General features: G+C 40.4%; 1 protein-coding gene across 13 annotated transcripts in view; it reads right to left on the bottom strand.

Moving 5' to 3' along the window:
- Positions 1-17,692, bottom strand: part of itpr3 (inositol 1,4,5-trisphosphate receptor, type 3) — a 373,289-nt gene that overhangs the window by 77,510 nt on the left and 278,087 nt on the right. For all 13 annotated transcript variants that reach the window (XR_015088794.1, XM_086046039.1, XM_086046029.1 and 10 more), the window contains 2 exons: positions 17,310-17,393; positions 17,118-17,228 (listed from right to left, as the gene is read on the bottom strand). Coding sequence is in view for 12 of the 13 variants with exons in the window: in XM_086046039.1 (XP_085902165.1) it covers positions 17,118-17,228; positions 17,310-17,393 (195 nt within the window). In the remaining variant the exon portion in view is untranslated. The remainder of the gene's footprint in view (positions 1-17,117; positions 17,229-17,309; positions 17,394-17,692) is intronic.

Genomic DNA, 17,692 nt, shown 5'->3' with positions numbered 1-17,692 from the left:
TAGCTGTCACGCATGAGGCCAGTAGTATGGATACGCTTGGATAGAATAATTTTTGCCTTTTTCTGTTTTGTACTTTTCATTCAGCTGAAAAGGATTTCTTCTTCTTCCTTTGGCTACATCTAAATTATAGCGATGATAAGTTAACTTAAAGAAGAGACACACTACTGCGCATATAGGTTAAGCCAGCCGAGCGTCTTAAATTCTTGGTTTTCCAAAATTATATCATCAATAATTAGGCTTTGTGTTTTTCGGGATTGATCACTCTTGAAGTTCACCTACATTAGACTTAGTATTTAATCACATTTAATCATTTATCATCCAACTATTCTTTTTACTTTAACCCTTACAATTTGACTATTTATCTAAATCCTTACAATTTTACTGTTTTTCAGAAATTTTATTTTTGATTACTTTGTTGTGACTTTGTAATAATTTCAATTTATGTATCATATGATTACTGATTGTATTCAACGAGATGTGGGTCTGATTAATTGTTGACCATTGTTTGAATTATTACTATCCTCAATAAATCTCTTTATATCAAATTTATAATACAATCTATCTTTGTCATTCTTATGAACTCATAATTGTTTTTATCCACTTTATCCACCTTCTTAAAGCAGAAGTCAACGCAAACATATTTTTTTCAAGAATATGTTTTATGCAAGCCCACTAGTTGAAAGAGGGCATTCTGATGAATTTGCGTTTGTGGAATAAGTGTTAATCCCCTCATTTTTAGCCATCTCTGGGGACGGCCATTTTGTCTTCTGTGGACTGAAAAGGACATCACAACTGCGCACAACGACCAATCACGGCTCAGATTCAGAGAAGAGGTCAGCTGTGATTGGTCGTTGTAAGCAGTTGTGATGTCATTTTCAGTCGACAGAAGACAAAATGGCCGTCCCCAGAGATGGCTAAAAACAAGTGCATTTTGCTACTTCACTTATATTCCACAAATGCAAAATTAATCAGAATGCTGTGTTTCAACTAGTGGGCCTGCTGGGAACATATTCTTGAAAAAAATAATGCTTGGGTTGACTTCCGCTTTAAGTGAAAGTACAGTTACCCCCTCACCACTGGGGTGTTTATGTCATTATTGAAAACTAAAAGTTACTCCGGCTTAATAAAGGTAAATCAACAAATCCGTGGGGTTCTAACAAGGACACCTACATTTCCTAGGTCAATGACGAGTGGAACGATTCATAGAGATGGAGCTGCTGTAAAAAAGAAGTGTATGTATTATTCTCTTTAATTCTATATGGTTACTCTTTAACCCATTAAAGCCTAACGTGCCTGGCTCAACAGCTCCACAAAACCTAAGGTCCTCTTTGGTATTACACTTGAAAACCTGAGGTTTTCCCAGAAATTCAACACCTACAAAATAATTAATATCTCAGCCACTAGCAGACAGAAACATAATTCCAAACGATTTTGAGACCTTAACATTGGCTTGCACACAGGTCCGAGTTGATTAATCTTTACTGTTTCAATCGAAGATGTAAAAATAAAGTGTCAGTGTAATTGAAGCACTATTTTTAATTTTAAAAATCAAGTGGTAATTACCATCCTCTATTTTGTTACAAAGACGTCAATATTGTCATTGTTTACAAACATACATCTTAACCATATATCACGTTCTACTGGCTCAAAGTCCACAAGTGTATCGTCTATATCACTGCCGTTTCTCATTTCAAAGCTCTCGCGATCGATGGCCAGAACATCCTCTGCGGGCTCACGGCACCGTCACATGTATATTCTGATCCATGTCATTGGTTAAGAGAACAAAAATTGGATTAAAAAAAAGAAAATTACCTATATGCTCTCCAGGCTATTAAGGGTAGAAAGACGGTTTTGCACTCCCATCCTTAATGGGTTAAGGAGACATAAGCGAATTAAGATCGGATTGGCTTCTTAAAGCGGAAGTCAACCCAAAAATATTTTTTTCAAGAATATGTTACCAGCAGACCCCTGGTTGATATACGGCATTCTGCTTGATTTTGCGTTTGTGGACTATAAGTTAAGCAGCAACATGCACTCGTTTTTAGCCATCTCTGTGGGTGGCCATTTTGTCTTCTGTCAACCGAAAATGAGATCACAACTGCTCACAATGACCAATCACGGTTGACCTCCTTTCTGAATCTGAGCCATGATTGGTCGTTGTGAGCAGTTGTGATGTCATTTTCAGTCGACAGAAGACAAAATGGCTAAAAATTAGTGGATTAACATTTATTTCACAAACGCAATATTTATCAGAATGCCTTGTTTCAACTAGTGGGCTTGCATAATACATATTCTTGAAAAAAAAAAGAACTTCCCCTTTAAAACTGGGGCAGTTAGACACCTAGGCGAATTCATCTCGACACCGACTTAAAGAGCTCCCGTCCCCTCGAATGACCATGCTAGAGCGGGCGAGGGAAAGGGAATTTCGGCCCTTTAAACGGAGAGTCGTTATAGGGACCTTTCCCGAAGCGGAATCTGACACCGCTTGACTTCAGCTTTAGGCCAACCAACTTCAGACCTGGGGCAACAACAGGGGAAAAAAAATTGAAAGTTTTTGAAATACTATATGATGGGTGCAGGGCATCACATTTTGTGTTTCATATTTGTTTCGCTACGATGCTTAATATCTCCCCTAAACATGCTCCAAACAATCCCAAACTTCACGTATATAGTCGTGACCTGAAGACATCTGTATGATAACATTTTGTTATACATATAGTGCCACCTAGTGACGACTAGAAAGGTCTTATTTGATATTTTAATGTACTGCATCAAGCCCGTTGAAAACATCCAACTGAAAATGTGTTAGTAAAGCCACCAATGATGCTCTGCGCCAAATATTGTGACTCTTCGAAAAGGGCCATGAAGGTGCCGGAAAGTATGATAACCACACTCTAAAAACAGTTGGGTCAAAAATGACTATTTTTGGGTTAAATTTGACCCAACTGCTGTGTCAAAAAAGGACCGACCCAGACTTGGGTCAATTTGAACCAAAAAATTGGGTTATTCAGTTTTGACCCAACTTTTAGGGTTAAATGAACACAACAAATTGGGTTATTCCTTTTTGACCCACATTTTAGGGTTAAATAAACAGAACAAATTGTGTCAAAACAATGCAAATAATCGGGTTATTCCACAATTTTATCTATTTATTTATTTCTATAATTATAATGCTAAGGATACTACCCCTTCTTCAAAAACGTATTAATAACCAGAAGTAAAGGATTCACAAAATGTGTATTTATTTCAGGCAGATCACTAATGACATTGACATAATTTCAGAAACAATAACAGTAGGAGGGTGTTCTACATTTGGTTATCACTCTTTTGAAGTTGTGTTGCTCATTATAAGGTCTGGAATAAAGCCAGATCATCAACACAAATCCAAATGAACACATCTGTGCCCTCAATACAGAATGCATTGACGTGATTATTAAAATACATTGTTGAGACTCGACAAGTCAAAAGATAGTTGGACTTTGTTGAAGATTTTTACAATCTGCAATGACCCTTAGATTGAAAAATGTTGCCCATTTTGCAAGGAATTCACCAGACACTTAAGCACCAAAAAGCATTGTGAAGTTCTGTTCAACCTGAGAAACATTCAATGGTAAAGAAAAACACTAGAGCAAACAACAACAACAAATACAGCAATAAATATATCAAAGTTTCCTTTGGTTTACTTTCATTCTTATCAAGCCTCGTGTATCCAAGAACCTTGGAAAATGGTCAAGTGCTCAATTGTTGCTTTCATTTTGGCTTTGACCAGGGTTGTTTCTGTTGAATGCTTCATCAGTGTGTCATGTGGTGTGCCACGTCAAAGTGAAGTGATGGTATAAAAATGTAAAGGTTTAAGCCCTAGTACCATAAAAAGCCAAAGGCCTTAAAGCGGAAGTCAACCCAAACATATTTTTTTCAAGAATATGTTCCCAGCAGGCCCACTAGTTGAAACACGGCATTCTGATTAATTTTGCGTTTGTGGAATATAAGTTAAGCAGCAAAATGCACTCGTTTTTAGCCATCTCTGGGGGCGGCCATTTTGTCTTCTTTCAACTGAAAATGACATCACAACTGCTCACAACGACCAATTGCGGCTGACCTGTTTTCTGAATTCCATTGCCTTCCTAAAAATACCTTATCACTAATCAGATTTTGGAGAATTATAGGAGTTGCAAACGATTAATAGACTGCTGTAAAAAAGTAGTAGTCGTATTATTAGTTCTTGATTCTGTATGGTTATTCATCAAGGATAAATAAGCGACGGAGGATCGGATTGACTACTTAAATCTAAAGGCAGTTAGGAATCTAGGCGAATTCATCTCGACACCGACTAAAAGCACTCCCGTCCCCTTGCTTGATCACGTTAGATCGGGCAGGGGTTAAGGGGAGACTTAGCCCATTGAACGCAGTAGTCGGTCAGGATTTTCCCGATAATCCTGCGGCTAAGCGGAATCTGACAAGTGACATTGCTTCCTTACAGTCATCACCAGACAACTGCTTCACACTTTCACACGGGCTGTGATGAATCACAGGTCCATCTTGAAAGGTGCGTTTAAATATATTGACCTCTTGGGGAGAGTTGCGCTCAACAGTTTTCAATCTCCAAGCAAGCACTCTGGTAATCACAGAAATGTTCCTGTGGGTTACAGTAAATACATAAAGTTAGTATGGAACATTATTTGGAGAACACACAGTTCTTGTGAAGTGTGGCATGCAATGAACCTTAAAACTGAAACATGTAGGGCAACACAATACTTGTGTTAATGTTAAAAAAAAACCTGGTCGTACAATGACTCAAATTGGAGTAAAGTACGGGGCAGTTTAGAGCAAAGTATGGCTGGTGGACAGTTCAGTTCAATTGTGTGTGAACCAAGGGTTGAAATAGTTCAGGATAATTCACAAGGTTTTATTTTCATTTAATGTTTACCTTTTCAAAATTTCAGTTGGTTTCATTTGTTTCTGCTGCTAGTTTTTTTTAACGCTGCATTTTAGTTCAGTTCTTCTTACTAAGTGTGATGTTTTCTGGGGCAATATGGGATACCGGGGGGGGGGGGGGGGGCAGCGGACATCTTGACAAACATTCCTGGGACTTGCCTGTTGTAAACTGACCGTTCTTAAGGTAATCGATCTTAGGGGGGTGCAATTTGAAGTAGACTTTGTGGCGCTTCTCAGCATGTGGTACGTTTTTTTTGCTAGAAGATGAAGGGGGGGGGAGTGCGCTCATGCCCGTCGCTGGGTGCACGCTGGCGGCCGAGTGGTGACTTGCTTCCTTGCGCGACCTTGCGTCATGCCCAGAGGGGGATACAATCGGCTGACTATGCTCGTTGTAAGGGTGGCCAACTTGAAACGAATCCATGTCGGCCGAGCCCTTTTTGGGGGGATGCGGTGGCTGTGCGAGTGGGGGGTCTAAGCTACGGTGGCAGGGGCGTTGCTATGGTGATGTTGCGCGGGGCGAGCTCGCGTCACCCTGCGGGGAGGGGGGGGCAGGCATGCTGTTGTTGGAGCAATGTGTGAGCGAATAAATGTGATTTTATAATCTAATTACATAAAGATACTGCAAGGCAGTATTGATAACTATGCAGTAAATAAGTTAAGTAAAACCATGTGAGTGAGGGATATAGAAGTAATATAATTCAAATGCTCCAATTCGGGAGCTCCTCACTCACAGTTAGAAGGGGGATAGTGCACGGAGCATGCAACTTGGTCAGCTTTAAGATGGCTGTGTGGAAATGCCTTGTGAGAGTAGATACAGACTAATAGTAACAATTTGAATTTAGATGGCGCAGCAATAGAGACAATGGATGGATCTTTGAAATATAAGCATGTGCCTTTGATGAGGAAGTGATTGAGTATGCAATGTTGGTTTTCTCAATTTTAAGTTTTTCTCTTTGGATGAGAATCCAAGATTGTGGACGCACACAACATCTCCAAAGAGGATGTGACGACACACACCAGGTCCACAACTACCTAGGAGAGAGCTTCGCGAAAACATCGTGTCCCCACAATTAAGGCCAGTGTGATTTTTGTCCACAAACTCTTCAAATGGGTTCACACCTGCTTATAGAATCATGACATGTGATTAATATCAATGATCTTGGCTTCAGACTGATCGAGATAGACCTGTCATTTGTTTTTAAATTATCTTATTAAACCAAACAATATTTTAAATTAATTTGTCGAATAAAATAGTCATAATTAAAGGGGAGACCAAATATAGTTGAATTAGTGAAAGGGGGATAGTGAGTCGCAATTTCTGTGCACTTCTGAGGTTGGCAAAACACGTTGTACAGGTCTGATGTGGTATCATATTGTTAAACTGCCTACATTGTAGTTAAGGTTGATTGATGCAAAAGATATTTATGGGGATGTAAGGTATTTCCTCTTCCTCAAAAAAAAAAAAAAAAAAAAAAAAAATATATATATATATATATATATATATATATATATATATATATATATATATATATATATATATATATATATATATATATAGGATAACAAGCAGAGGAAATGTCTGATAAAAGCCTTGTCTTGTCAACAGTGACCACCCCCATTGATGTGGTACTGAGAAATAATCCACTCATTAAGGGTGTTCAGGACATATCCAAAAAATTGAATAAACAATGGCCAGATATTGATAGAACTTGGCCGGTGGAAGGGACTTTTAACCAGGAGGTAATCGAAGCAATCCGTGTCCTTGTATCTACATATAAGGCAGTCTAGAAAAAGGGAAGGAAAGGACGAAAAAGAAAAGCAAAGAGGGAAATTGAATTGGGGGTTTTGGCATTATTTGATGAAGAGGGAAGGAAGTTGGATCGGGAAGTTAAAAACAAACAAAAACATCGCAGAGGAGGTACTAAAGAATTTGGAGGAAGCCAAAAAACTTACGGCGAAAGTTAATGCTCCTATTTCGCATCCGTCACCTGGTAAGAGTCCCCCACCGTATGAGGCCAAGTGTAAACCTGACAAGGTCTATCCTCAAGTACTTAGTAATTAGTCAGCAAGGTAGTTATCAATCAGAAAATGAGGATAATGACATAGTAGAGACAGGACGGGCAAAGACTACCATTGTTATGAAACCTAGCCCTCTGCACAAGAGGAGCACAGTGCACAAAAGCCAACAAAGAGGGAGTTTAAATATGACAGCCAAAGTGACAGGGAAGGGGCAGTTGGAGGATATGACCCTGCAGTTAAAAGTATTCTTACGAGAGCGGAGAAAGAATTAGAATGGAGCACAGACCCACAGGAACAGAGAGAATTGGAAGATCAAATGCAAAATTTGGAAATTACAGAAAATTAATTGAAGAAAGGTAGGTCTAACCTACTGTCAAGCCCCCACAAGTGAAGAAGCATGATTCTCCCTGTTGTGGTGCGAGGTCAGCAACTGGATTATAAACCTTGGCAGAACTCTGACATGTCAGCCATACTTGAGAAGTTGCCGATTCTTCAAGAGGGCGCCCATCCGTAGATATCCAAGCCGGAAGAATGCATGGTGGGAACACAATTCGCAGTAGGAGACATTAAGAGACTACTGGCCAACCTACTAGGAGTCCAGGCAATGAAGGATATTCTGGAAAAGGCTGGATTAGGTCGTTTTTCAACAACAGCAGTGAATGATTCTGAACTGTTTTCTGCAATTAGAGGACGGCTGTGGGACGCACTGAAAGGATCCTACAAATATGAATCCTGATAATATTTTAATTGAACCTTTGGGTCAAAATGAAAACCCGCAATCGTATGTGGAAAGAGCACATCAGGCTTGGAGACTCATTACAGGAAATGACCCAAACACAACTCTGATGGAAAGGCTAATCATGAGAGACAAAATTCAAAAAGGCCTGCCTCTGCCAGTTAGAAGTAAACTAGCAGAGGTTGTGGGACTTGGAAGCATGACAAAAAATGTGTACTGTGATCATATATCAGATCAAGTGGAAATGTTTCATAAAAAGGAACTGGCCCAAAAAAGAGCAAGCCCAAGGGACTGTGAGAAGACTCAACCAAATTCATCTTATGGATAACAAGAAAGAAAAGAAGCAAATCACAAAATAATATGGTTTTTGGGCTCCATATTTGCTTGAACAAATTGATCATGTCGTTGGTAGATGTGCCATCTGTCTAAAAAACAATGAGAGGAGAGGTGTGTTGGCCCCTGAGGGCTACATCCCTGCTCCGAATGGTCCAACGCAAGAACTAGTTGTGGATTTCGTTGATATGATAAAACCAGTCGAAGGAAAATGATAAATGTTGGTCGTAGTGGACAGATTTTCAAGATGGCCCGAATATCTTCAGATAACGGGAAAGAGTTTGTAGATAAAACGGTCAACATTATCCTACAAAAATTAGGGATTTAAACAGCGATTAGGAGCAGTGTATCACCCGCAAAGCCAAGGCGTTTGTGAAAAATTGAATAGGATTTAAAAAAAACGAATCGCTAAAATTTGTCAACATACAGGATTGAATTGGGTGACGGCGCTTCCACTTGCACTGATGGTGTGCCGATCTAGTGAGCTTCGTGAGCTCCAGATGACGCCACATGAGCTGATTACAGGCAGGCGCATGCCGTCGCCGTGTTTGCAAACAAGTGGAAAAGGAAAAAATGAAAGCATATGTCAAACATTTGACAACGATACATAGGAACATTTCCACATACGTTGTCAACAGGCAGAAGTAAGACGAAGCACAAGAGAGACTCGAGGTGAACAATAAGGACATAGTTCAGCCAGGAGTCAAGGTGTTTGTGAAGGTGTTTCGTCGAAAGTGGTTCAACGAACGGCGACAGGGGCCATTTGAAGTTGTCCGCTGTACCGGCACGGCGGTACAGGTAAAGAGATCACTGATCTGGTACCATTTGTCTCATTGTGTTAAAGCACCGAGGGATGAGGCAACACAAAGACAGAGCCATGATAGTAACAGCACAGGACAAGCAGAGAGGAGAACCAGCTCAAGGTCAAGTTTAAGAACAAAATCAAGAAGAAAATGATCGTGCTATGGTTGATGTTGAGCATGGGTTACATGCTCATGATGACGCTAGCAATGACTCATCCATTGGAATCAGCGACCGGCAATTCCACACAGTTGATTTCCAATATGCCCCCACAACTAGTGTTGTTCCGATACCACTTTTTGGCCCAGATACCGATTATGCTACCTGGCTGTGCATCGGCCGATGCCGATATTGTACCGATAACATTTGAAAAAAATCCAAAATAAGCAACTTTTTTTTTTTGTAATTCTAAAGAATTGCACTCACTTGGATGTAAAATTATTCATATTTAAATCATCAAAGTATCTGTAGTAACATATACACACAAAATACATATGTTGAATAAGCAGCCTATTTTCATAGCTCTTCGTGCTTGTGAGAGTGAGACATGGGATACATACTGTATTCACATGAATTTACATTTGTAATGAAGCAAGGTGCAGCATTTGTACTTTTAAAATATATTCAGTGATTCTAACCTACCACCCGATGCGTGACGTCACATTTGTATGCTACCAGAGGGGCAGGCGGTCGAGTGAGTGAGATAACAGAAGTCCGTTATGTGTTTCTAAAAATGGTTAACACCTGTGCTGTTTATGTTTGCTCTAATCGGTCAGCCAGAGATTTTATTTTGTGATACCGGCAGTGATTCAAATTAATCGGAGGCAAAAACGAAGTTGTTTGAAAGCAGATGCGCACAATGGCTGTCAAATCTTCAACGTGACCACTTAGCACCATCACAACATACAAGGTTATGATCTGATGACTTTATATCAGTTATTGTTTTCGTTTTACTTTTCATTCAATATTTACTTTGCACTGATGTTCAACATTAATCTGATAATTATATGGATATACAAATTTCATATATGTTGATGGAACATTATAGAACATTTTGCTGAGCGATGTGTTGTAAACAAACTGGTCTCTTTATTAGCAGTTAGCAAGCTAGGGCAAGCTCGAAAAGCTTCGGCGGGTCATAAAGACGAGTTTATCTGGACACAAACCTTTTCATGAAAGACGTTTTCCACCACTAAACTAGTGATCGATGTAGTGTGTCAAACAAAAGCAACATACTTTGCTACGAGACCAAAGATCCAGCCGACATGCTCCCAAAGTAATTGCAGGCTCTTGATAGCATCAAAGTCCCCCAAAGCAAATGCCTCCAATGTGGCGATGTATGTCCTTATAGCGACCTTTTTCACCAAACTAGACATAAGTAGACCGATGACCAAAAGCGCTAATAATGGATAAGGCTTCTCCTCGTATTTTCCTTCGGCATGCGGCTCTCAAATATGCGCGCTGCGTTCAAATAATAACAGTATCGATAACCGGCATCTGCGTTTTATTTGTTAGTACCGGCCGATCCGATACCAGCGTTTTAATGCGGTATCGGTATACCACCCGATACCAGTATCGGTATCTGTACAACACTACCCACAACCTGTGGAAACACGAAAGAGTACAGCAATGTCGAACCACATGGCAGTGAAGAACATCTTCCAGGAAGACAGCAGCTTTCAGAAGGATCAAGCAACCCCAGGCCTGTTCGATGAAAAGTTAAACCAAAGCGTTACATTGATTACGATTGATGGGGTCTCGGGGAACTCCATTTTGTTGCCATGTAACTGTAATAGGGATAAAAAAAAGTCCCATGTAGTCATATTGCGCAATGGGTTGACAATAATGGATCAATTTTGGATTTGACTAAGCTTTCGACGGTGGACAATATTTTGTTGCTTAATACCTATGGACGATTTGAAGTCACACGTAACTGTGCACTGTTTGTGCAGAAAATCCAAGCAACGGATTGGGGACAATATAAATGTTCTTGTTTTGAATATGATCCAGAAAAAATCTGTAGTGGCGTTGATCCGAAAATTATCAGCTACATGATTCATTTAGTGTTGCTGGTAGAAAAGAAACCAAGTATTGACAGATGGAAACCCGTGTCTGGAAGTAAGCATGTTCATACTGGCAAGAAAGGGAACGTACTGCCGCCCAAGATGACTTCGGACAGTATAACTGGAGCTTTGTCCGAAAAATCTGAAATATTAATGAAAGAGGTGGAGTCACTTGAGCAACAGCAGACTCTTGGAATGGAAGTGGAGGATTATTTTTCTGAGTCTGATTGGTCACCTGCAGAGGTGAGGAACAATTTGCGCGCTTTGTCAAGACGAGAAGCTAAATGGAAGGCTTATGGATTTGATTCCTTGGCATCACGAGGCACCGACATGTGAGCTGGTAGAAATATGTGGTATCAGCATCTGACGCATTCGGTTAGAGAATCGGGATCAGTGAAGGTTCCATGTCTCGTTAGGGTCCAGACACCAAGTACATTATTTTCTGTTTTTGAATCAATTCCAGTACCTGTAGCACGTGCCTGTCAGTATAGTTTGATACTGTGGTTGGTGTTTGAACAATCTGAGAAAACCACTGAATATGACAAGGCCTATCGACCAAGGTTCAAACCAGGGCAAGAATGTGCCTGGCTGGGCAATCTCTCATATTTGAATTTGCTTGAAAGGCATGAGGATATCTGTACAGCTTTCCCCGAGGCAACGCGAAAGTGTCACCAGTGAAGGTGCAATATTGTTTCTGTTCTAATGTGACACATGGAGGTAGAGGGTCATTTATGGGGGAAACAGACTGCGAAATTTATTTCATGCAATTTGGAGTGCAGCCGAGAGAGGACAGACTCCTCGAGTATCCGGTTACATTTCGATCGTACGACTGCCGACAGAGTAAAACTGTGATAGTGGCGAATCGCACGGTTCCTAGCAATAGAACAAAAGGGAATTTCAGGGATATTTGGTGGGTCTGTGGAAATAAGGCATATTTGTTTCTACCATATGGTTGGGTTGGTTGTTGTTATTTGGCGACCTTGAAACTGTCATACGACGTGATGACAATTCGGAGTAATGGGAAACCCGTGAATGCTCACCATGGTGTTAAGAACCATAGAGGAAAGAGAGACATGGCACAATTTCATAATTTGGAATCATGTCATTGGAGAATTAGTTTGGGTGAGAAATGGGGAATAGGTCTTTTTCCATGGTACGGTGTTACCTTTTTGGCGGATCATATTGATAAGATTACTGACACTCTCCAGGGGTTCGCTAACGAAACTATTAGGGTGTTCGAATATTTGTCTATTACACAAACGAGTCATAGATTGACTTTGCTTAAGCATGATATGGCACTTGACTATATTTTGGCTAAGCAAGGGGGCTTGTATGTATCCTTGAATTTGACGGGAGATGCATGCAATACTTTGATACCTGATAATTCTGATAATATCACTAGTGTCGTGGATCCGTTGTGTGTTATTAGGGATTCCTTTGGTCCCTCGGAGGGTTCAGGGTGGTCAGCTACAAATTGGTTGCAAGACAAATTGGGTCCTGTAGGAGCTATTATAGTCCAGCTCTTAGTGGCTCTCCTCTTGTTTATGCGTGTTGTTTTGCTTCTGTACAGTGTTATTGACATTTGCGAAAGCTATGATTCTAAGATGGGTCGGTGTGGTGCTGCCAGGGGACCAAACTCAAATGCCTTTAATGACTGTTAGAGGTGAGGAGAACTCAGAGAATATGGTGGAGACTCCTTTTGTTGAAAAGTATTCTCATTGATTAGCTAGTGTGTTTCTTTTTCATTTTTTGTTTGCATTTATTGTCATGTTTGTTATTTTGTTGGGTTAGTTTATTTTGTGTTGTTTATAAAACAGTGTTGCCCATCCGAGACAGTCATGTCCAGTCTGTGCTCAGAAGTAAGGTTCAAGGGGGGTGTTTACTATTCTGTGACTGAATTATAATACTTGTGTTAGTTCGATCTATTCGTTCATTAACGACCACCTAATAGTCATTTTGTTTTATGTTTGATTTCATACCTTACTCTGAACATGACTGTCTTTTTGCCTAGAGTGATTTTGTTTACATGAAATGTGTGTTATTCTGTGTATGCTGTCATTACATTCTACTGGCAGATGTTTTATTTTTTTACAGAACACGTGGAGCTGCTCGGGGCCCACATAGGATTCGATGGACGATGTTGGACTAATGAGAGGACTGAAATATGGACAGTGGGCCCTGGACAGTTTCACTCTGTTCGAGGATGTGCTGCTTTGTCAGTGTTTGGGACTCTGCATCACGCACACACACTGGGGGCAACACTGGGAAAAACTTGCTTACTGTGTTTTGTTTTGATTAGTATCTAGCGTGAATGTTTACATTCATTTATAAGCGTGTGGTTTTATGTGTTAATCGTTTAGGCGTATTCGGTAGTTAGCGCTATACTTTCCGTTGGTTCTTATTTTGCATGTTTTGATTTTTATGCTATAGGCTCCAGCATGCCCCGCGACCCTTGTGAGGAGAAGCGGTACAGATAATGGATGGATGGATGGATGATTTTTATGCTGTTTTGCCTTTGTGACAGTGGTCCTTTGTTCTGATTGGCTTGTAAACGAAAGGGTCACTGATGTGTTCAGGAAGAATCTCCCTCTTTTTTCCTCTTCTGATTCATGGAAGAGTTTTTTCTTGACGGAGGTTTGGCGAATCCTTGATTCTCCCATGTGGACCACTCTAAATTGATGATGTTATCATCGGCTCAATTTGGGGGGTTGTTTTTGGATGGGAAACTCTGCCGTGACCTGTACACTGGTGTTGGGCTTTGATTTGATTGTTTGCTTGCTGGTCGCGCAGGATGTTTCTGGGAGACGTCAAGGAGCGATTTGGCCTTATTAAATTAGGAATTTCTTACTTAAAATAACCTTAAGTAGCATGCCTTGAGCGTTATTTAGGATTTAGTTAATTAGTTTTTTTCTAAATTGTAGCTTAATAGTTTGACATTCCTGGGACTTGCCTGTTCCAAACTGACCATTCTTAAAGTAATCAATCTTAGGGGGGTGCAATTTGAGGTAGACTTTGTGGCGCCTCTCAACATGTGGTTCCTTTTTTTTTCTTGAAGCTGTTCAGGCGGGAAATAGACAAAGAAATTAGCCATTCAGTGTAACTAATGCATATGTAATTACCAAGTTTGAATATTCATTCTGTTCCCCATAAGAAGGAAGACGTGAAAAGGGACACACACGTGTGACTCAGAGAGCAACATCAGCTGTATTGGTCTTAATAAAATCGTATTTTCCAATCAACTGAATTGTTGGGAGAAATTTTTCCATCATCAACTCAGCCTGGCCTTGCGTCTGCTCTGGACAGACGCATCGAATGATCCTGCTCCTCGAAAGAAAATAGATTACAAAACATCAGTGCAAAGAACTCTCTCTATCTCCATTTGTAAACAAGCCGGCATAAGTACGGACGCTGCTGTGGAATCTCCCGCATCCTACAGCACCCACTGTCAACTCAGTCCCCACGGAACAGCCATTCCCATCAGGGAGATGTTAACCCCTCGGCGTCCAGGTTGCAAATGACTCACGCATGTGCCAAAGCGCAACTTGCAGACACTGACAGTAGTTCAGAGTGTTCAGTTATAGTTGTGTTCTAAGTTTTAACTTTTGTTTGAGTTGTTACATCCTCTTTCACCTTAAAAAAAACAAAAAACAAAAAAAAAAAACATTGTCACCTGCATGTCCATGCTGTTCTGTTGTGGATGTCTTCTAAGTCAAATAAAATCAAATCAACTTTTATTTCTTTTGCCCAAATCACAACAACAGTTATCTCAACTAAGGAGGAAACAAAACACGTTTTAAGGTGCAGTAGCTCTACGCTGGATTTCAACATACTTGAGCATTGTAGTTATATTATGTAATGCATATATTGATAGTATTTTCTGTTTCTTGAGCAGTTTCACAATATAAACAGGCAACTTCGCTGCACACCTAGAATCTGTGGAGTTTTGGTGAGTTTAAAGTTATCTTACAGTAACTTTCTTGTATGCTACATGTGTGAATGTTAGCGAAATGTTACCATCGTAGCTCGGTGGAAATGATGTGTACTAAGCGCACAATTTCCTCCCAAAATGCGACTTATACCCCAGTGTGACATATATGGGTTTTTTTCTTCTTTATTATGTATTTTATGGCTGGTGCGACTTGTACTCCGGAGCGACTCATAGTCCGGAAAATACGGTAGGTATAATAGGAAGCAGATTACAGTATATATTCACCAAATTTAAACACAAAACTATCTGCCCAGTTTGCTTAGAGACGCTACAAGCCATGAAACATTTCAACCTAAAACGCCACTAAAACCAAAAAAGTACACAAACAACATTTTTTTTTTTTTTTTTTAAGAACCATTGATAGTTCAACTGAAGGGCATGAGGAGTGACTAAATGTGCGTCTTCTAAAAACGTGGATCCAGCATATTACAAACACAAAAGGATGGATGGATTTTTTTAACTGTTGGACCTTTTTTTTTTCCAGATTGATGATTGACGGTATCGTGGGCCTATGATGTTTACTGATGGAAGCACGGTTAAAATAACATGACAGACTGACTGGCAGACGATTACAGTTTGGTTTGGCTTAAAAAAAGACGGATGGCGGACGGGTACCCAGGCTGCTGACAGATGACGGACCGCCAAATTTTAGTAACATGCCAAACTCTGAGTATCACTATTAGCATTAGCATAGTATTTACCGTATTTTCCGGACTATACGTCGCTCCGGAGTACAAGTCGCACCAGCCATAAAATGCATAATAAAGAAGAAAAAACATATATAAGTCGCACTGGAGTATAAGTCGACCCCCCTTACCCCCTCTCGGAATCCAAGTTGTCTCTGTCGCGTGACGCAAATAAATGTGTCCATATAAAGTAAATTGATAAAATTGTGCGCTTAGTACACATCATTTACACCGAGCTACGATGGTAACATTTAGCTAACATCCACACATGTAGCATTGCAAGAAAGTTACATTAAGATAACTTTAAACTCACCAAAACGGTCGTAGATCAATTAAATAAGTCTTTTATTTATCCCCGACCATGTAGAATGTTGTGTGTGTGTGTAGCTGGCTGATGATGCAAGACCATGCACTGCCAGGCCCGGCACCTTTTAAAGGCCTTGATACACCAAACCAACGTTGGACGTCGTTTAGCGTCGTGGCGTCTTTAAGCGCCATATGATTGGTGTAGTGGCCACCGTCATAGTGTCGTAACCCGTCTGTAAGCATCTTGGGGGCGTTTACGTATGTTGAATCGGCGTAGCCAGTCGTGACATTTGGTCACTCTGATTGGCTGTTACCTAGCAAATCAGCGCGCGGAGCACCAACGGGGAGTGACAAAGGCGGAAAAACAGTGAGCGCGGCTCAGCTGCCTTAATCTTCTTACAAGTACAAGAGCGAGGGGGAGACAATGTAAGTATTTCACAATACCGTGTCAAGAAAGTGATGGTTTATTTCGCGTGGGAGTTCATCGTGAGCGAAGAATAGAGCTGAATGCATTGTTTACGTTTTCATAATCCGCCACCGGCCAACAGCTTTGTGGTTGGAGTTTTCTAACCATGAGAAATGGTGACTACCGCCGCCGATGGTATGGAAGGGTATTACATCTTATGCATGCGCCGAAGGTACTTTAATGGTCAGCGTCGCTGACTGTTGTTGTGGGTGCATTCCCCAGCGTGACGTGCGGACAGCCGGCTAGACGCCACAGGGGGTAAGCGTCTGTCACTGTTGGCCAGCGTCTTTTTGGTGTATCAGGGCCTTGAAGGAACAGTACACTATTTTGTATACATGGATTGATAGACAGTCAAATTGTCTTTTTATCATACAATTTTAATTACTTATTTAACACAATATTAGATTTTAGCCATTTAAATTAATCATGCATTTTAATAGCTTTTAGGATTTATCTTTATGTTTCTTTATGTGGGTTACAATAACATGTGAAATGATATACACTACAGGTTATTTTCCCCGTCGTAAAGTCAATATGTAATGCAGGTTTATATGCAGCCTTAGAACGCCCTCCTGTGGTTGTTTGGTATTTGGTTGCTGACCTTGAAAAGGAAAGGGATACGATATAATGTGTAACTAATTTCACAAATAAGTCGCTCCAGAGTATAAATCGCCCCCCCGGCCAAACTATGAAAAAAAATGAGTCTGGAAAATACGGTATATGAGAAGTGAGCTAGCCGTAGTTCATGAATCAGTAATTGTATTAGCATTGCATACAGTAGTACCTCTATTTGAGAAGTATGCATGTCGTAGTACTCGAGCGGGTCTTGTTCCACTATGGCAGTCGGTATTGATGACTTCAACATTTGGGACAGTGGACGATTGTTCAAGTTTAACTGGCAAAACAAAAAATAATCGAGCAGTCATTTAACAAAGTCGATCAATGTTGACAAAATGAACGGTTTAGTTAAGTTGACCATGGAGGAGATTCCTTCTTCGCCCTCTTTGCTCTTCTTTGTAGGCTTCAGAAGGTTCTGCAACACCTTGTTGTGTCGGGCCAGCTGCATACAAACATGACACATTGTTGCTCATCACCAAAAGAAAATTAATATCTCAATCAATGCTTGATTTATATAGCACATTTCTTACTAAAAAGGCAGAAGAGAGAACAGGCAACATCGATTAAAAATGTAAAGATTTGTAAAATAAAAAAAATGAAAACAAAAAAACTGGTTAGCACGTTCGCCTCACAGTTCAGAGGTGGTGGGTTCGATCCCGGCTCCGGCCTCCCTGTGTGGAGTTTGTATGTTCTCCCCGTGCCTGCGTGGGTTTTCTCCGGGTACTCCGGTTTCCTCCCACA

This window comes from Filicampus tigris, chromosome 1 (assembly GCF_054856515.1).
Source record: "Filicampus tigris isolate MCC_2025a chromosome 1, RoL_Ftig_1.0, whole genome shotgun sequence".
Classification (NCBI taxonomy): Eukaryota; Metazoa; Chordata; class Actinopteri; order Syngnathiformes; family Syngnathidae; genus Filicampus; species Filicampus tigris.
Note: the sequence above shows the minus strand (reverse complement) of the source record. Positions and strands in the feature narration are given on the sequence as shown.